At 37.2% G+C, this 22,060-nt stretch overlaps 1 protein-coding gene across 1 annotated transcript in view; it reads right to left on the bottom strand.

The window, feature by feature from the left end:
* ITGBL1 (integrin subunit beta like 1) overlaps positions 1–22,060 on the bottom strand; it is a 140,677-nt gene that overhangs the window by 72,786 nt on the left and 45,831 nt on the right. The window contains exons 3-5 of the mRNA XM_048295899.1: positions 8,709–8,855; positions 5,356–5,478; positions 2,143–2,283 (exon numbers count right to left, since the gene is read on the bottom strand). Coding sequence (XP_048151856.1) covers positions 2,143–2,283; positions 5,356–5,478; positions 8,709–8,855 — 411 coding nt within the window. The remainder of the gene's footprint in view (positions 1–2,142; positions 2,284–5,355; positions 5,479–8,708; positions 8,856–22,060) is intronic.

Below are 22,060 nucleotides of genomic sequence, written 5' to 3'. Positions count from 1 at the left end.
AAATTTGCATATTTTACTAATATGAAGAGAATATGCATCCTACTTATTTGGGAAAATCTGAAAAAAAAAAGCTCAACCAAACAAAAAAAGGTATTTTCTTTATTCAGAAATGCAAATATGCTTCAGGGCAACACACTCACTACTTTTTTTGAGATGCCAACAGGCTTTTAGAAGCAGCCTGACCTTACTGATGCATGCAGTTCATTTCTTGCAGAGTGGCTTCACCTTCTGCTACTCTGCCTACACCACTGTCATCTTATTTATGTTACTCTAAACAATATAATGCATTTGAGGACAACAGGACAGGATGACTAAACAGTACACATAGATATGGGCACATTGTCTAAAAAAAGGAGAAGGTCTACACAATCCAGCATGCGTGACATGAAGCAGGAAGGGCTACTACCCTGTTTAGTGCTAAAAACCCTGAGAGAGCCCTCAAGAAATTTGTGCCTAATTTTTTACACTTTAACAATTCAGTGACATTACTGAAGAAGAAGAAAAACATCCAACCAACCAACCAACCAACAAAAAGAGGAAGTGCCTCTGGAGAGTGATTAATCCTCCCAGAAACAACTTCAAAGTTAATTTGGATCAGCTGTCCTGCATGTCAGAATGCAGAACATGATCTCACCAAAGTTTAAAATCTAAATTTTCACATGTGGTCTAAGATGGTTGACTAGATAGAGCAGGGGAAAAGATAAGAACAATTTATCCATCTTAGTACTGAAAGAGGGTGGGCAGCGAGGTTAGCCTTGATACTTGATTTTAGAGGGCTCAAGACTGACAAGATGAACTGCACTTTTATCACAGGATGTATAAACACAGAACACTCAGTAATTAAGACTAAATGGAGCAGAAATACTTTCTTGGAAAGCAACTTCATGTTGTCAGAAGCCTACATAATTCTTATGAAGATAAAATCACAAATACATGACAGGCTAAAGACAGGGAAGTATCACACAAATGTACCTTTGTACAGGAGGTTGCAGCTACTCAGAACATCAGCTATGCTATTCACACAATTTCTCCCATTGCAATGCCAGTTTAAAGAAATCATCGCACATTAAAATTTCAAATTTGATTAAAAGCTTGCTTTGATGAGAAATTCTTTGCCAAGAAATTACTTTCTCAGTGCAAAGAAAGCATCTGATATGAAAACACTTTGATATCTATTATTTCCAGAACTACACAAAAATTTTATGCTAAAGTCCCAAGACTAAATGAGCCTACATGATCTCTGTATTTGAGCCAAGCTTTCAATTTCCTCCCAATTATGAGAAGAGAGTTTTCTAAATGCTCTCAGGATGATTAGATGTTCACAGTACAGCAGGTTTTGTCAGTAGAGATGTTTTTAAGAGAGGTATCTATGTGACTCTTGCTTATGTGCTACTATAATTATTCTGGCTTATTGTCAAAAAAAACCCAGTATTTTTTTTAACTCCTTGTTCAATGAAGCTGAAGACAGCAGCTAGTGAAAAGCAACCTTATTTTGTGGGTGCTTTTTTCCTTTTTTTCTTTTTTTTTCTGCCAAAGAAAGGCAAAATTAGACAGACGTATAAGGTAAAATTTAAATTCCAGAACTTTCTGCAAATAAAACCTCATATAGTTAGAAAAACTGTATGAAGTCTACCTTTCCAACTCTATACATTCCACAGCATTGTTACTGAACACTTCACAGGTGTTTTTTCAGGTTGTAGGGGAAATTAAATGCTTTGTGTATTCATTTTCCCCATTCAACTGTGGGTCCTAAGTCTTCTTTAAGAGGGAATCAATATATACAGTTCTGTGACCTTACAGCACCAGTTCATTCAAAGTCAAAAATATTTTATTTTGCAAGGTAGGTATTTCACCAAAACACAGATGTACTAAATGACAAATTATCCTGCTCAGTCTTACTACAAAAATAAAGAATATGAACAACTTGGGTTTGCTTAATCAAGAAGTGGATGTGGATTTGTGTAAGTTTATACCAAAACACAGGTATCTACCCACTTGGAAGTGTATATTCAGACCTGAAATAGGTGAGAACAATGAGAAACTCTTAGCAAACACAATCTATGTCCTACTGTGGAGAATGCATAGAGTAAAATAAAAGCCAACTATATAAATATGTGTAGAACGTCCATGCAAATGACACACCTCTGTTGCTGCAGATTTTCCCATCTGGAGATGTGCATCTTTTCTTGATCTCCCAGGGGGTGATGTCACACTGGAATTCACATTTATCTCCATGCCAACCAGCCTCACAGTAACAGTTTCCACAGTAACACTTTCCATGGCCTTAAGCCAAAACAAATTTTGTACAGTAAGAAAGAGGCAAGTTTTTAAAAGGCATTAACAATTTAACTGTTTTGATCTTTTCTCTTAAAAACTTTTAGTGCTGTACACAGAATAGAAACAATTTATAGACCATGTAGGACTACATAAAATAAGACAAAGTATATCTGAACTATACTTTTCCTTTAATCACAGATTAAATGTAATCAATAAACGCTAATTGACACAATTATTTTATCTTTTTGAACTTTTTTTTTTTTTTTACTTTATAGGTAAACTTTGAAGACTGTAATAAAATTTAAGCACAGTTTTACACATTAAGGCAGGAGACATACTTGGCATGTCTAAGAACACATTGTGTGTCTCTGACTCCTCAGATAAAATCAAGGTCCCTTTACTGCAACTATTATACACGGACTATGTTGTATATGGCTTCCCTTCTTACCGGTCAAGAAGATTTTAGAACATGGATAAACCAGCTCATAAAAGAGAATTATTTACAAAAAGAATCTTTCAGATGTTCATTTAACAAAACATACATTCCCAAAAAAGATGGTTGCATCATCTGAGCCTGGATGAAACCAGCTCTGGAACATTTTGATCTGCTAAGGTACCTGTGCCATGTGCTTCATGGCACAAAGCTCTTAAATTAAGTAGCTTCAATTCTTACTAATCTTAGAGCCCAAAGTTAATTCTTTAATAGAAGGATCGAGTCAGGATCTTGTTCTTTCTTGCTTTGAGTTCAGTAGATCTGGGCACCTCTGTCACAATCTGGTCAATTTATATCCTCAGTTATCAAGACTGCAAATTTTTCCTTTTTTTGCAGCTACACATGGAATTTTCGTTACAATTGTTTGGTTAAATGTCAAAAAACAATTAATTTAATTAGATAATTAAACAACAAAGACAATCTAAAATAATTATTATTACCAAGAGGTTGATCATTAACAGTGGACAGCAAATAAAAGGAAAAATACTAAAGGAGTGTAATAATTTGATCTAGAGGCAATTTTCACAGATTAAAACATCAGTACTTCATTCTTCACTCATACTTTTATACTCCTCAAATAAATATGAATTAAACAATAAAATTTGCCACTACCTCTTGTTGACAGGAGGAAAAACTGCTCCCTTAGAGTAAAAAGCCTTAGTTTAAAAAAAAGATCAGGACCAGAATTTAATTTGCTAGAAGATACGATACTTTTTAAAAAATAAGCTGTATCTTGATTCCAAAGTTTATGTAACCTCAAATAAAAAGTGATAGTCAGCTGACTGATAAAAATCCAACTGAAGATGGAAAAGCTTAACACATCTTTGCAACTTTGCCCTACCTAATAACTGATTTGCTAAAAAAAATGCAGTGCCCTTGTGCAAATATTAAAAGGCATGTCATCTATATCTCAGCACAACATTGTATGCTTTTCCAGGATAAAATCCCAGCTCACAGTTGAGGAAATGATGTGCCTTTGACCTTAAGTTCATGGGCTGTCATACACATTTTTTCTGCATAAGGCCTGGTTCAACACATGATTTTGTATTGTAGATATTTGTTAGAAAGTAAAGCAACATATAACACTCATAAGTTGTGTGCATAAACTTTTCAGCTTACAACAACCTAGCCAAGTCAAGCAAAACATTAGTTTATAACTTATACCTTACTTTAGAAGACTCCAAAAATTCCATGAGGTAGCATGGCTTTAATACTGATCAATCACGGACTTCAGAGACTTCAATCTACCAACACTTTCTGTCCCTTTATATCCCTTTGAATCCTCCATACATATAAGACTAGTTTTATACACAGATGCATTTGGTCTTTTCGGGAATACAGCATGAGTGGATGAGACAACAGGAAATAAAAGCTAAGAAAAACCTAACAATACAAACCAGCAACAAAACAGGCGTGGGGAAAAAAAACCAGACAAAAACACCAGTAGGAAAATTTTCTGGAACTAAATGAATGACAATTTTTTTATCATATTTGGTACCATATGCAATGGTTAGAAGCAAATATAAATGGAATCACTGGCACATAAAAATTGTTGCACTCCATTCATTTTATTTTAGGCAATTACTGGAAATACTATGTCCTGCTCCTGAATCTGGACTTTGGAGGACCTTTCTGTATACCCTCATTTAAAATACCTACTTAATCCTAGGACTTAAAAAAATAGTTCTTTTTGCCTTCAAAGGCACTTAAATATAATTTATTTTGCTGTCTGCATAAGGAAAAGACAGAGGAAGCTATTTTACACAAGTACTCTCTCTCTTTATACACACACAGAGGAAGCACTACCACCAGATATGAACAGTCTAGGAGCAGACTGGAACACTCTTGTGTGCGTATGGACACAATCTTCACGTGTGTAGCTTGAACAAAGTTTGTAGCACCTTCCAGCTCAAGGACAAGCCTCCTTCGTAATATAGGCAACAGCATTTATAATGCCATAAATGTTGTGTGCCAGGTTCCTGCCTTATAATGACATGAAAGAACAGTTTGAATTTCAGTTGCTTTTCTATCTATCAGCAAAGTTCATTCCATCTTATTTTCTTGCCTTTCCTGTCGCAGGTGATTTTTTTCCTTATTCATTCCTTTCTCTTTTTATCTTCTTGCTTCTGAGTTATCATCCTACATTTATTCTTGATATTTTTAATTTTTGTTTCCTTGAAAAAATTCCTAATAATCTATTTTCTAGTTTTGGTTTGGGTTTTTTTTTTTTGTATGTCGTCCATTCTGCTCTCTCTCATCTGTGCCACAATGTTCTCACATTCCTCATATATTCTACTCAAGAAAGACACACTAAGCTATGAATTACCTTAGTGAATTATCCTGTACAATCCTCCTTGAAGCTCTTCCAAAAAGAGCAGTGTGTCACAGGATTTATTCGTTCTTTAACCTTATGCTTAGTTCATTTTTGCATCTGAAATTTCCCCTTACAATTTGCAATCTGAAGTCTTGCAAATAGAGTTACTTTTAAGCCGTACATTCAGTAAAAACATTTTATAGAACCACACAATTAAATAACAGCCTGTATTAATCTTCATCATTTTTCTTGCACTCATTAAGATACATACCTGTACAAATCTCTCCTGTTTCATCATCAATGCATTCTCTGTCATCACATTCACAAAATTTGCCATACACCAGTCCATTTCCTTCTGAGTTTGCACATTTGCACCTGCCGCACTGACATGTGCCTGTAAACATTTAAGAGATTACTCAATGACTGCAGATTATAGAAATTGTTTCATTAATCTGTCCAAGATGGTACATATTTTATTTCCGAGAAGGCTGAAATCTAAAGATCATCCACCCAAATAAAGACAGACACAGAAATTATCCATATCAACAAAAAGCCTAATCTTAGCTGTACAGAGATAGAGCACTCAAGTGCCTTGGAAGTGTAAAGCTGTTTTTTTCACAACATAAACCACAAAAGAAAGCATTCTGACATAATGAAAAGCCAGCACACTCAGGAAATGCAAAGAATGCAAATGGATTTGTAAACCGATCTCTCTTCTATCACCTCTCATCTGGTCACACGTTTGCTCCTTGGTGTTATGAGGAGGGTTGCCCCTCAGCTCTGTGGCTGCCTCCCTCCATGACCTGCCCTCCTGAATAGGAAAAAATTGTTTTATTGCTCCCTGGGAAAGAGGAATCCCCCCTTTTTCCTCAGAGGGTCTATCTGACCTGGGGCCATAAATAAACATATGAATGAGTTCCACAGTCCAAAAAAAATCACAAATGCATTAAAATGACATTAGAAACAGAAGTATTACTATGCCATTCATATAAGAAACCCCTTTTCCCTACCTCTGTCCCTACCTTTATTAAAATTGAAAGGGTAGGAACTTTGTGCAGTATGCCATTACTGGGGCCTTGTGGTCAGCTAGTAGAGATTTTTTAAAAATTCACAACATTCATACTCTTCACATGACTTCCATATGTATTTTAGAAAACACGGTTACTGGCACCAAAGAAGTTCTCCAAAATATAAGTTTTATGCTGATATTACACAAGATTGCAGAAACCAGTTGATGTTTTACCCTTACAAGCATAGCAGAACTTTTAATAAACGTCACAGTAATCCAAAGAAGAGAAGTATTGGACTCTGTGACAGACATGGCCATTCCAATAGAGTAAATTTTTAAAATGTTTGCAGGAGCTAATATAGTAAGGTAATACAACTGATAATACAACATAAGTAACTTACAGGGCTACAATTATTTTCAACAATTGCTTGGTAAACAAATACAAGTGCAATTTTTGAGAAAACAGTTATGATTACAGACAATTCCTGAACAAGAAAGAAGATAAAACAGAAAATTGATTCCTATATTGGGTATCTAAACAGGTCAGAGAGACTCTGTATCATAAAAATGTTCATTCCTTCTGTTGCCAAAAGCAGATATTGCTCACATAGACAACTCAGTTTAGGCAGATGCCCTAGTTGCTCTGACAAATGATAAGGAACAGAGTCAGAAAAGTGAAATTTTAGGTGGATCTTGATCGATTACCAAAAAAAAAAATTACAATAAATGATTATTTGTGTGACACCAGAGCACTGATTTTTAACAGCTCATGTCATCCCTTCCTATCTTTTATTGGCAATTACACAACAGAGCTCAGACCCTAATGACAGCGCTAGTAGCAAATCAAAAAGCAATCTCACCAAGACAAAATACATATGGCTACAGCCCATCAAAGTTACCCCAAACTCCTTAGTCAGTCTCATTGGAATTCCTGTCCTGTTTAATGCAAAAGCATTTATTCTTTTCATGATGCCACAAACACTTCCCCCTTAGCTACTTGGAGTGGTTATTATGCTATGTTCATTTTCCTGTGAAGACTGGGGAGCCACTTCTAACCAAGGAAAGAAATAGGTTCTTTTTTAAGAACTTTGACTAAATACCAATAACTATACTTATTTTTGAGAGTCAGTTTCTCATTTAGCTATCTCTCATGTCTCTCTTGATCACAACTTTCATACATCTATTGTCATAAATTAAGTGTATCATTTACTCAGTATGCTGCATACTAATAGTTTTATGTTAAATTGGTTTCTTATCCTGTTGTGAGAACCAGCTTCTATGTAACAAGTCCCACAAATCCTTGGGATCCTTTGCTCATGTCAGGAACTAACTTGTGACAAATTCAGTTGCATGAAAATGTATGGACTCAACAGAAATTAAAGACCAGCAATAGTGAGCAGAAGTGCGGTTCTTGAAACAGTCTTTCACTTGGAGATCAATGTAATGGAAAAACCAGAAGGCAATTTCTGGTCTCAAAACTTGATTGGTAGAAAATGCCCTTTAAAATGTACCATTCTTCAATGAAGTTTTCTAAAAAGCCATTTGGTTTTCCTCCGGTTTTGGGGTTTTTTTACTGAAAGGGCTTTCTATTTAAGTCAGGACGGTTATAAAACCAAACAATTACAGAAGAGACTGTTACCAAATCAAAACAGTGAAGATGGAAATGCTCCTTTAAATGATTCAGCGTATCTTCTACACACTATTTTAATAATCACAGGTACAATTTAAAAGTGTTTCAAAAAATTGTACAGTTTATAAATGTCTGGGAAATATATTCACAAATGCCATTTCTTCATTCTGTAAACACAAACACATGATTTGTTGCTGCCTGTTCTGAGCTTCCCCTCCCCTCCCCAAGACACTTGCCTCTGCCACGTGCTCTGAGCTCCTTTGTTCCAAGCACGGGCAAAGCCAAATGTAACTCAGACTCTTCAGCAGTGTCTGATTGGCCGCTCACCCCGGGTCCGCCCCCCAGTCCGCCCCTTTCCCCTTCTCCCAATAAAAGTGAAGATCAAGGGAGGCCCCGCCCTCTCTGGCTTTGCAACTCTTTCTGCGAACGTCTCTTGTCACCTGTTTCTTTTTGAAAGCATCTAACTGCGGGAAATTAGGCGAGCAGGGAGCTATATTTCTCCCTCTTTGCTTCTGCTGGTGGTATCAGCTTTGCAGCTGATACAGGTACTGATTTTAGAGCTACTGAAATGCTGGATTGCCCGTGCTACCTCTCTAGGTTGCTCAAGGCTTTCTAAGGCATTGAACTACGAGCGCTAGCCGGTAAAAAGCTGAAAAGATACCTCCTCAATGATAGAAATTACATCATTTCCTGTGATAATGCCATTATCACAACATTTTGATGAGGAATAGAAATGACACGGCTGGAGTTTCATCAAATCAAAACAGCTATGGATAAACCAGAGTACTAAAGTAGGTGTTCTGAATCAGTGTACATTACATGCACAGAAACAGGCCTTTAGGAAAATTAAACATTTTAGTATACATACAGTTATATCTCAGTCTCTTAAACATACTCTACAAAATTACTAGTTAGAAACGACAATGATTCTCAAGATAACACTGGGAGACCACTAAGGTATCAAAAGCAACAAAAGACATCTTACCTGCACCAGAACAGATGATATCTTGAGAATTCTTGCACATTTCATTGCTTTTCTTCCATGTAAGATTGCAAGTAGTTGGATACTGACAAGCTTCACCATACCAGCCTTCATCACATTTGCACTTCCCACAGTCACACTTTCCATGGCCTAGCAAAGGAAGGAAAGAGTGTGTCAAGTCCCTTATTTTTTCATTCAGAAAGTGGTATTTTCTTATCCAGCTTTTAAAATAGATTACATCAATTACATTGTTAAATGAACATGACTAACAGATTAACTTAACATAGTTCATATACAATAAAAAATAGAAAGGAGACAGCCAGCACATGGCTTCACCAAGGGGGAGTCCTGCTTGACTAACCTGTGCCCTTCTATGATGGAGTGACTACATCAGTGGACAAGGGAAGGGCTACAGATGTCATTTATCTGAACTTCATAGAGCCTTTGACACAGTCCCCCACAACATCCTTCTCTAAATTGGAGAGAGATGGATTTGATGGGTGAACTGTTAGGTGGAAAAGGAATTGGTTGGGTGGTCACATCCAGAGGGCAGTGATCCACTGCTCAGGGTCCTGAAGGACACCACTGGCAGCTGGAGTCCCTCAGGGGTCTGTACTGGGACCAGTGTTATTTAATATCTTCATTAATGACATAGGCAAAGAGATCAAGTGCACCCTCAGCAAATTTGAAGGTGTCACCAAGCTGAGTGGTGCAGTTGACACACCTGAAGGATGTGATGCCATCCAGAGGGACCTGAACAGTATTAAAAATGCCCTAGGGTATATCACCGTGTCCCGCAGCCTTAGGGAGGAGGAGAGAAGATCCAGCAGGCAGGAACTGTGCAGCAAGATTGATTTATTTAATTATTTTACAAACTCTTTTATAGACTTTTTTCTTCATAGTGTAATTGGACAAGGATCAGCCACCCCTTGGGAGTGATTGGCTAGAATCCTAAAACATCCATTGTCGAAATATTTTTCTACTATAGTATAAACAAGGCTTCTCAAGGTTGCAAGTGTTTCATTGTTTACAGAACTCTGCTACCATCTCTGTGAGAGAGAAAAGTCTCTCACGGACTTAGAAAATAGCAAGAAAATCCTTGCTAGAAGCATTTTTGTATCCACAGGACAGGCTCAAGAATTAGGTGCCTTGGAATCTCATGAAGCTTAACAAGACCAAGTGCAAGGTGCTGTACCTGGGTCAGGGCAACCCCTGGTATCAACACAGGCTAGGGATGAACAGATCAAGAGTAGCCCTGCCCAGAAGGACTTGGGGGTGCTGGTGGTTGAGAGGCTGGACAATTTTCACTACTTATGTTGCGTACTAAGTATCATTTCTCACACTAACTTCCAGATGCAAATTTTTATCACTTCATTCTTTAGCATTCCTCTACAATTTTAGGTAGTAAATGTGAAAACAGTTTCAACTCTTTTAAATTAGGGCATTCAATTTTAAAATAAATATCTTTTGAATATATATTTGATTTACAGAAGATTCCCTCCCTATCACTGCATCTTAAAAACAGAATCTAATTGCGGTCTATTTTTAACGCATTGCGGTTAGAGTCAACAGCCTGAAAAACACAACCTCAGTCTGCTGCCAGTAAGAAGGAATTTAAATAACTATTGTAAATACACAATTTTAATTAGAAAAGGTAGTCTCTTTCGTTGCTCAATAAAACTTTGCTTGCCTTCCAATATGGTCCTAAGACATGATAGTTCAATAGCTGCAAAACACATAAACCAAAACCATAAGAGAACATGCTAGTTCTTGTTTTAGAACATGAATTGCCACCTTAAAAATTGCTGAATAACTCTCCATTGGTAAAGGAAAAGAAAAAAAATTATAAAATACAGAATAAAAAACCTACTCTAGTGGCTACTCTGCTTCACCGACAGACAAGTGGTGGTGAATCCTAGGGCAGCTTACAAAAAAAGTAAAGAAAAAAAATAACTGTTTTCCTTCCTTTGAAGGATTACTTGTCACTATGACTTTGCATTCTCTATATGAGACACACTTGTGATTTAACAGTTTGATGTCTGCTGGTGAAAAAAAGATATTCTAATAAAAGTAGGACTCATTTTCCCATTCCCATGTCTGAATGACAGAGTAAGGCAGAAGTCACTCCTTATAAGTTATTACCAATGGTCCAGCATAACCTCTCTCAGTTAGAGACAGAGATGCACTAATCTAACACATGATGCATGAAGGGAAAACAATAATTTCACTTAAAATGCACACAGCCTATTTAAAGAAGATTAATAAAATACTTTCATGAAAGTGGTTATACAGAGCAGTTTCTTGGCTTTATTTAACAAGAAAATACAAAAGAAAAGAAATTAATTAAACTTTGAGAAGTAATGGAAGATCACTTGCGTGCAACTGAAAGAAATTGTCAGGAATCTAACTAATATGAATTTGTAAGATTACACGTGTGATTTTCACCTTGACCATCCCTTAAAATATCTCACTTTTTCCATTTGGATTTTTTTTTTAAAATGTAAAGCAATGGCAACATTCTGCCCAAAAATTTGGGTGAGAGGACTATACTGAAGCATAGAAGGCCATAAAACTGCCTGCAATAGCTTGTATACTTTGCTGCATCTTCCCTGTCACATGGAGGATGCAGTAGATCTGCAAATCAGTTTGACATAATCCTCTTCTTATTACCCAGGTGTACCAATATTATTGTCTTCCTCATGGCAAAAATAATGATGTGATGAAGTATAAATCAAGTAGGTGATAAACTGTAAGAAAATTAAAGAAAGCACAGAAGTTTTCTCATTGGGTTTAGATTTCTTTCAGAAAGGTTTTTGTAGGATCCCATTTGTTGCATACAAATTTCTGCATTATTTAGAAATCAAATAGTATTATGAAATAGTAAATAAGGAGTAACTAGCACTATGAAAATTATGAGGTGAGATTGAAGCTTCCCAGAAAATAAATTCTAGCAATAAAGGGTAGACCCAGGTATTTGAGGATGTGACACATAACATGAGAGAAATGAAGTATAAGACCTCACTAAACAGTTGGTGAAGAAAGCGGTATCCCAAAATGATGACACATTCATTCTAATTTTTTTAGAATAGCTGTTACACAAATAAATGCTAAACATAAATAAATCAGAACCTCACTTTAAAGAAAAACCAAAAAAAACAACATCAACAAAAAATAGAAAACAAGGAAATAAGGAAGACTCAAGAAAAAGCGGTAATTCCTTTAAGAAAAAGACTGGCTGTGGACTGTGAAAAACTTGCAGCTTCAAACATGTGGAGAAACCTTTCATAACAAAGGGCTCCATTTCTAACTAAATGAGCAGTCATCTCAGAGAGTATATCCAGATTATGCAGAAAGCTTGTACAGTGGAACATAAAACTAATATGCTAGGAAAACTGTCAGATGTCAGAAAATACATGAAGAAAGTGAGAACAGAAAATGTTAGGCAGGGTCATATCTTGCAAAATTGCAAGTTCTAAAATGTACTTTCATCATCCAAATAAAAAGAAAACAGAAAAAAGAGTGGCTTCACCAAGCAGCAAAACCCAGTTAAGATTAAAGACAATTTACAGGCAGTCCAAAACAAAATTAATATGGGGATGTTGACTACCAGTAGCAAATGCAGTGTGGCTAATGACATGCTCTGTGGGAATGAAAATTATTCATCTAAGATGAGAAGAAAACAAAGACATAAAACTATTTTTAAGGAAGTGTCTAGACCTAGAGGCCAAGACCCCATAATCTCCATTTGAGAGTACTTAAAATACTTTTACAATAAATGGCAGTTCAACAACAAAGACTTTTAATGAATCTATCAGGCTGGAAATCAACTGTCTGAAAAATAAAACCTAGCTTTTATTTCTTTTAAGCAAAAGGAGTGAACATGATCCAGACAACATAAAAACAAGTGCCTGTGACCTCATGAGCTATGCCAGGATTTGAAATAAACTATGAAGCATTGCATAGCTAGAGACACTGAAGTAATGAAAATGGAATATAAGAAATAACAGCTTTAACCCAAAATAGACTATCATTATGCCAAAACAGCCTGGCATATCTTTTTATGAGATAATGAATATTGTAAGAAAAGGAACATATGAAATCCATGTGATAGGATCATGTATGTTGGATACAATGCCATTCAAGAAAAGAAAAATTATTCTGGATTAAATGCTCTAGAAATGCAAAAGAATCACAACGTTGTTTAAAGGAAGGAAACAACATTAGGACAAAAGAGGATATTACTGGAACAGAGGATGATGACTGGCTATGTTTCAAATGATGTTTCTGGAACTGTGGGTGTTTTACTGATACTGATACAAAAATTCAGATAACACCAACAACATTTGGCAATAACAAACCTCTAAAACCTCACTAAAGAGGTGAAGATGAAAGATCATACAAAAATAACTGGACTGACAATCTGAAGGACTGAAATAGTAAAAGTGGATTGAAACTGGAAATACAAGCACAGGATCACACACTAGGGGCAAGGAAATGATGTTACAGGCTAAGATCTCTCCAGTTGGAAACAACAAGAAGACTATGACTGCATATTGACATCAGTCCTGGAAAGATGGCGTGACTAAGCCTTTAGCTGACGAGTGTCTGAGATGTGCCCATTGAAGAGATATCATTAGGAACCGGAACCAGTAACAAATCCACATCTGAAGTTATGCACACAGTGTATGTGATATGGTCCTGAGCCCAGTTTATCCTTTAAAACTGCCATTAGGTCTCTAAACCTTGGAAGATTGATGTCAAGTTTCCCAGGGAAAATGTGAAGAATTTTAACCATGTAGAAAGTTACAACTGGTTGGGAATTAAATCATCTGAGCAGAAAGATGGTAATTTAAACCACAAGCATTAGGCTCTGATCACATACTTTTGTGATTAGACACCTGACCTCAACCCAAGTGCCTTCTAAAAATATTTTTCTACTATATATTTGCATGCCTACAGGTGCAAGAGCAAAGGTAAAAAGGTAAAATCTCTGATGAAAAGTTCTGAATCCACATTTGTATTGCACATATTCAGGGCATCAGTTTGGAAGCCTGCTTTTGCTGAGCTCTGTCTGTAATCCATCATGAGAGACAGGCGCTTCTGCAGAGTGACTCAGGTCCTGTGTAGGCTGAACAGTCCTCAGAGGTTGTCCGTCTTTCTTCACTAAACTGCTGGGAAGCTGGGACTTTGGAGTTCGATGCATCACTAGATACACTTGCATGCAAATACAGATTCATTTATGTTCTTTTGCTTCACTCATCTATACAATATTTTATGTCGGGTTTTAATTATTCTGACACACTTTGAATAAAAAAGGAGCATGATGTCAGCCTAGTTATAGGTTGAACTGCATCAGTTTATAAAAACAATTACATTAAATAATTATTGGATGGACCAGAAACTAAGTCTGAATGTTGCTTTCATTTTTATGTGTCTACAGAAATTGCAGCATGCAGTAGTGCTATTGTAATTTTTGTGCGTCTTACTGGAAAAGATTCCCTCCACCTTTGTACCCGTTTTCATTAACTTTTTTTATTACATACTAATGTGTGGTAGCCAGTGAGCCTGTGGTATCAAGGAACAAAGAGAGTCCGCTGGTGGGACAGTCCCAAATACCAAAAGATCCTCCCCAGGTTAGGGTGAACAGAAAAGGCTTCTCCCAGGATGCTCTGTTCGGTTATGTTAATCTCCCCCAGTTCTCCTTCCCTGGTTGGCCTGTGGCCCCTCCGCCCCTTTCTTACCTTATATGTCCCATGCCCTCGAAGGTTCCCCATGCCAGGTTCCCCCCATTGGCCCTTGCCCCATTGCCACTCTCCCAGAGTTTCCCCATTGGCTCCCATTCCCTAGTCCCGCCTGTGTACCACCCCCGTGCCCTCAGATCATTGGTCTTTGATGCTTGATCCACTCCCATACTTAAACCTGGACCCCTTCATAGTGTGGCTGCAATAAACCTCATCTGTGGAACCCCATACGAAGACCCTTCCTGCCTCTTTGCTGTCGACTCATATTAGTGGAGCTATCCGTGTGTGCGTGCACGCGCGTGTGAGTGTGTGGTGATCCTGCCGAGCGGCTTCACTTTGGAGACGCTTTTAGGAAGGTGGCAGCACCCGTACTCTGGCACCGCAAAGCTGCAGCGGCCGGCTAGCGACAGACTAATGTTCACCGTGACTGAAATCTGCTACATCCTTGTGGTTAAACTTTCCATAGGCAATGAAAGCAGTCAAAACAAACGACTTTCTTTGTCACCTCCCATGCTGTTGGTAAGTGCGTGTGAGAATGTATGCATGTTTATCTGCCATGACTATCTTTTCTACAGAGCAGTGGTGGGGCACAAAAATGTAGACTCCTTAACAGGGAACAAAAATAATAAAAGACTGATCTTGATGTTACGAGCTTGAATTGGAAGAAAGGTGACTGAGTTCAACTGCTGTATGTTTCATTTTCTGGATAACCTCTAGCACACGACAACATCACCAGGAGTCCAAGGGATGAGCTTAAAAACTCTTCTTTACAAAGCAAAAATTGGTTACTGACTTTGTAATAGAAATTTTGGTAAGGATAAACTTCTTGGTAGTTAAGAGCTTTCAGATGTTACATATGACTAGAGGTAGCTAATTCAAACAGCCAAATGAGGCAACATACTACCTTTGAAATTACATGTAGTCACCATTTTTCTCAGCAAGATGAATAGAGCACTCCCTGTCCAGAAGGAACTGTGAAACTATGGTCATGCACTTACTAAACTGCCAAAGCTTTTAAATAAATTCTTGGTTCATTAAGTAAACACAACTGGAAATACTGGTTTTGGAATAATACCTATTTATGTGGTTGTGCCACATTAGTTATAGCAAAGTAACCTTCACTTCAAAAGAAGTGTCTTACTTGAGTGCAAAGATCCGGGCTGTTTGACCAGGCATTAAAATACACTCAGATGTCCTTGCTGTCACGTATTTTTGATAACTAAAGCCCAATTATTCTATGTAAGATCACAATTGAGGGCAGTTCTTATTTTAAAATTGTAATGGAATCAATTTTCTACAGGCAGGTGAGATGCTTATACTAAGATAAGGATTTCTCTCTCAAGCATGAAGTCAGTCATCAGAAGAAAATCAGCAGCTGGCATGCTAAATGAATTGGGCACATTACTATGCATTTTTAGCAACCCCTGAGTGATTCCTGAAGTGCTTTTCAAATCTAAAAAAATCAATTCACTAAATAGGTAAAGAAATATGAAGAATTTGTTGTTATGGATTCCAGATTCCGACTGGGATATTAGATAGGAAGCATGATTAAGTTGTAACAGTTGACAACTTTGGAAAAAAAATTAAAAATTGTTCTGCACTTTCAACTTAGACCAGCACAGTGAAGATGTTTTTAATATTTCTTTCCAACTGGATGACTTTCTTTCCAGTAGCTAGTGAAATAGATTGTGCTACTTTACACCAATGTAAAGCTAGTGAAAACATTTCAGGTTATACTAAGATAGGATTTGAAAAAAAGACTATTCTATTTAGCTGCATTTGAGATTCTCAATAACTGTGCCTGGAACTCAGATGAAGCATTTCTCTGAATCTCCTTTTCAGAATTGTTAGAGTTGCAGTTTCAGGGGAAAAAAAATAAGAAGAAAGTTGGTATTATTACTTTTTTTCTCTATCCCTGTATGTTTAATTAATCTCTTTTTAGGGTTGGGGTCTTGGTTGTCTGTGTTGCACTACCTCCAGCAAAAGCCAGGTCTTCTTGACCTTTGCAGTATGCCCAAGGGATTCTGCCCCTGCTGAAAGGAGGTTCAGCAATGCTGGGGTTTTCACAAAAATACTGCCTCCTCCTCCTTCACATCAACCTCTTGTTACTCTCCCTGTGATGACAGGATGAGGTTAAACTATGGATTGACCAAGGGGACTGGTTGGAATTTAGAAATAATGCTCAAAAAAGCCAGGGGGAGATTTCAAGGGAAAAGCTGCCTAATGATAGTAGAACATTTCAAGCCAATTTTGTCACTGAAGCTCCTTTATCAACAAGCCACAGTGCTGATAAGAATTTCATCAGAGATTTTAAAAGCAACACAATAGGCCCAGAGACCTATAAGGAAGAAAAGAAATTTAACCTTATTTATTTCTCAAAAGGCTATTAAAAATGAAAAGAAAACTTACGACACTGGAACTTAAATGCTCTCACATTAAACCAGTTTATCTGTGTTTATTTAGGGTATCCCGACCTTGAAGTAGCCCAGAGTAACAGACAAAACCACTGAGCACTGGGCTGTGGGCAGCCTGAGTGACTGAGTCACTCTGACAAGAGCACACAAGGTCTCTAGCAGAGTCTGCCTCTCAGCACTCTAGTGATTGGATTCCCCACTTGCATTTAAATTTATCTGAAATGAACTTTCAGAGTTAAAATGAAAACTGATGACAAATCATCTCAATCTAGTCATTACTGGAAGCACTTTAACAATGAAAACATCATAAATGTCATTAAATCATAATTCCAACAGAGGTATGGATAAAACCTAAATAAACTACTGTAGATACTTTCTAAGAAAAAGCAAAAAAATTTCTCTTGTACTTGTGCTGTGTGCTGCAGGGATTGCTTAGAACAATGTTTTAGTAAACAAATATCAAATAGGGTTTTAAAATGAAAAAATCAATCAGAACCCACATTAAAATACAGAAAAATTACCAGAGATAGGTGTGAAGGCATGACTGCTGATGGTATTTACTTTTCAGGTTATGAATCAACTAGACACAGAGACTATTATCCGTACTCTACAATATTATTTATAGCAATAACATCATTGTTTCATGTTGACTTGCGTCAATGTGAAAACAAAAGGTTTTAAATCTTCTAATCATCTCTCAATACAAGTTGTGCAGATAAGCTGATTTAAAAGTACTATTGCTAAATTTGGAGATTAAAAGCATTAGCATTTGCAGAAGAGTATTTTAAGAAAACACTTAAAATTTGCATCAACACGATACATGCGTGTATTAGATAAATACACTAATATAAATAAGAAACTATGGATCAGATCAAAAAATACCTTAAAATCAGTATCTTTAGAAATTAAAATAGGCTAGAAATTTAAAAAATAAAACAAAAAGTAAAATAAAAAAAGTTGCTCCCCCCTGGAAGGCATGAATAGTCTCTAGTACTGAGACTGTAGTTGTCTTTCTCTGCCCAAAGAGGTCATCATGAATGATTTTTCTTAGTCTTGGAATTTAAAACTATACTTACTGGCAATTGCAATTCCACTGACAAGATTAGAAACTAAAGTAATGCTTATAAAAGGTTTTTATTGCATATACTGGTCATAGTACTGTTTTTTTAATATATGCTATTATAATCCTATATTTTAGAATTTCAGAACAAAAGTTTCTGAAAGAGGCCAGGAAGTATTTTCACTCTTTCACACAGTCTATGACTCCATATAAATTTTAAAAAATTTTTCCCCCTCAAATATCTGTCTCAGCAAGAGACATATAGGTGCCATTGTCTCCTGTGCTCTTAAAATTTCTCTGCGCACAACTCTTTGTGTTGGGTTATACAGTTGTGTAGCCCTTTCTACATCTCCATCCGTCTTCCACTTAAATGCCTAACAAGGCATTAGAAATGACTGCTTTCAGCAAATAAACACAAAAACAGTACAATAGGTAATAATTCTTTTTAATGTCAAAGAGTTCCAGATGACATTAAAAAATGTTTTTGGAAGTTCATTTCATGGCAAATTCTGAAATAATTTTTTCATAATTGTTTAAAAGAAAAAAAAATTAAGCAAGATATAAAAGGTTTCCAAATGTTTCTACTCCAATTTCATTGTTTCCAGTTGCAACACATGACAGGTAATACATATTTTTAGCACACCTATGTACTGGACAGTGCTCTGAGACCAAATGGTCTTTCATAGCTTGAGTCTTTTACTTGAAGTGTATATAAAACCCACAGTTGTATTTGTAAAAAAAAACCCTATGTTTTATTACTACACATGTGTAATTAGTAAGTTTGTGCCTATGTATACATACACATAACTCAAGAATCAAAGACAACACACATTTTTTCTCTACCTGTAGTAAGAAGGTCCAAAAGACAAGAGAAAATAAATTATACTGCTGCTCAGTGACATGTCTTTTTCTCCCTCTTGGCTATGGATTCAAATTCCCTGTAAAGTGAACTGACTCAATTTTAATAAAAATCAATTGGATATTGTGAATGAATCAAATGAAGGAAAGCAACACTCAGCTGAATCAGCTCCAGTTTGTTACACTGGAGGTGGCACAAGTTGATATCATTTTAAATGTGACTCACGCTGTTTAGACAGATGATATAAATATCTCAGGGAGACAGAGATAAATTAGTTTTATCCATCAAAACAGTCTACAGTCAAGGTTTCCATTAATAATTCAATTTTTCTGTAAAAGATTTCCTACTTATTTTTAACCAAATGGTTTCTTTTTTTTTTTTTAGAACAAAAATAATCAACTTTTGAGTAAGAAGGTCTTCAAATAGGCAGAGCAAGTATTCTTTGGCTTCTCTAGAAGACTGCTTTTCCATATATTACTTTCCCAGTGTAGACTTTTGCACAGATACTGCACATATCAAACAAAATTATACCTGAGAGATGAACAATTCCTTTCCATGAGATAACTTTCAGAGAAGTTAACCCTGGTGGGATGGGGGAGAGAACTGGAATGGTAAAAGTGAGAAAACTCGTGGGTTGAGGTGAAGACTGTTTAATAGGTAAAGTAAAAGCTGTGCACACAAACAAGACAAAATAAAGCGTTCATTCACCACTTCCCACCGGCAGGCAGGTGTTCAGCCATCCTCAGGAAAGCTGGTCTCCATCACACATGACTTGGGAAGAGAAACGCCATCACTCTTAACATTCCCCCTTCCTCCTCCTTGCCCAAGCTCTATATGCTGAGCATGACACCATATGGGATATCCCCATGGTCAGCTGGAACCAGCTGTCCCATCTGTGTCCCCTCCTCACTCCTTGTGCATCCCCAGCCTGCACCCTGGTGGGGTGAGAGGCAGAAAAGGCCTGGATTCTGTGCAAGCACTACTCAGGAACAGCTAAAACATCCCTGAGTTGTCAACACTGTTTCCAGCACAGATACTGCCACATCCAACTACTGGAAGGAAAATCATCCCCAAAAAAGCCAGCACAACCCCATTTCCTGAGTCTAGTCAGTTTGCCATGTACTTCAGGTTGACTAAAAAATGTTGTCCCAGATACCCTTCACTGGCTCTTTCCATGGTCCGTGGCTACACATGACCTTTTGGGCTCTGTAAGCCTAAAAGCAATGAAGCAAACCTGACTGAAGAGAAATTTCTGATTCCCTGTGAGATTAAACATACCACCATCTCCCTATGAAAAACCCACAAATTCTGCATAGTTTTTTATTTTCAAAAAAAAAGGGCCACATAGATTTATTAAAAACTGTGCCTCCAAATGCCTGTGTCATTAGTACTGAAGAGATAGCTACAGACAGTAAGGCTAAAATATACCTAGCTAAGCAGAAGCCAAATGTTGCCAGTGTATCAGAGCTCTGAGGGGAAAAAAAATAAATCAGAAAGTTATTTAGGAGTAGAGCTATGTTATACACATTGCACATTCAAAATGAATCCAGCTGGTAATGCGGCTTACATAGAGCACAGGTTGACACCAAAAACTTGCTTTAAGGAGCGGATGAGCTCAGATTAGCTCTGTAACTTTTGATCTGCTACGTATGAAATAAGTGGCCACCTGTGTAGCTTTGCCTTGGTCTTGAAGTTGTCATGTGAACATCCTTTTGCCTGACAGTCAGAATGACCCATAATGGTTACTTCTAAGAAAATCCTATAAGAGGTCTGAAGGGCCATCACACTGGTGAACCTCAGTGTGGACAGATAATCAGGCAGCTTGACATGCCTTGATTAGAAGTCCTTCTGATGCTGCACAGCTTAAGGAGATCTGTGCTACTCGTTTTTTCCTTCTCGTGTTGTCTCCAGCAAAATGTATTTTAAACAATACCTTATGGAGTCTGAGAGCCTTTATTACTGGGATTCACAACAAACTCTAGAACAGATGTGTTACAATTATCGAGCATTCTCTAATGAAATCCCAGACATTCTACCATTTTCTGGTTATCTGCTGGTCAAACAAGTCTCCGTTAAACATGCCAGTTACAGAAACATTACATGGAACAAGTCAGCTGGGCAAGACAACTCCACGGAGTACAAAAATGAGTCAGATATTATTTACAGCATGGTAGACCTAGTGGCCAAAGGGTCAAAACTAAAAGCCTGGCACAAAACTGAGCTGCACACAGGAGAACCTATACCTAATTAAAGCCAATGCACTGTACAAGGCCTGTTTGGTGACCGTGTAGCCACCATTGAGTCAGAAGCTAAAAACTTTATGTTGTATCTCCTTTGCATTGCCTCCTGCAATGACTACACTTAAAAGAAATCCATCAGCATTGTGAAAGGTATTGTTATTCAGTAATTGTGCTTAAGAAATGACCGACTGGTGATACAAAGACTTCTGTTTTCAAACTCAGGATCTCCTAGAAGATGTGCTTTCTTATCTGAAAGAATTACATTTAGTATTATCTGTTAATGATAGATTTCTAATATTTGTTATCAAAGTTTTGTGTATGTGTGTTGGGGTGACTTTATGATGTGTATCCCATATCGTTGCCCTATGCCCAGAAATTAATTCTTGTGCCTTTCTGTGCTTCTAAACTGAGCCTGAGAGGGGGAAGGAAAAACTGAGCAAAACTTTTTCAAAGCAGTTTGCAGCTTGTTCAAGGTCACACAGAGATGGCGACTTTCCCCAGCTGCAGCAGGGGAGCGAGGAGGCACCCGGCTTGCTGCTCCCAGGTCAGTTTCTGGCCAGTGGTTCAGTTTCTTTTTCTCCCGAGAGAGACTGAGAGTTGAACTTTTTTCCTTCCCTGGAATTTCGGATTTTCTCCCTTTTCTGCTGGACTGCTTCAATATCAGAGCACATCGGGAGGACTTTCCACTGAGCACAGAGGGCCTGGCCCTGGGCCAAGCCCCAGCTCCGAGGAGACCAAAGGGAGGACTCTGACACTTTCCTAGGTTTTTTCTCCACAGGGAGAGATTTTATTATTTAGCATTATTTTCCTTTTCCCATGTGTTTGTTAAATAAATAGTTTTTATCTCTTTCACTTTCCTTTGCGGAAAATTTATTTTTTCCCGAACCTGGTGTGGGGGAGGGGTGGTTGTGCCTTCTCTCAGAGGATATGTTTCTAAATTTGGCCAAACCGGCACAGCTTTACAAAACAATTTATCCATCATTTCATGATAAATATAGTTAATTATTTGAAATGGATAATTTTATTTAATGGCATTAAAAT

The sequence above is a fragment of the Corvus hawaiiensis genome, chromosome 2, assembly GCF_020740725.1.
Source record: "Corvus hawaiiensis isolate bCorHaw1 chromosome 2, bCorHaw1.pri.cur, whole genome shotgun sequence".
Lineage (NCBI taxonomy): Eukaryota > Metazoa > Chordata > Aves > Passeriformes > Corvidae > Corvus > Corvus hawaiiensis.
This window is presented reverse-complemented; position numbering and strand designations above follow the sequence as displayed.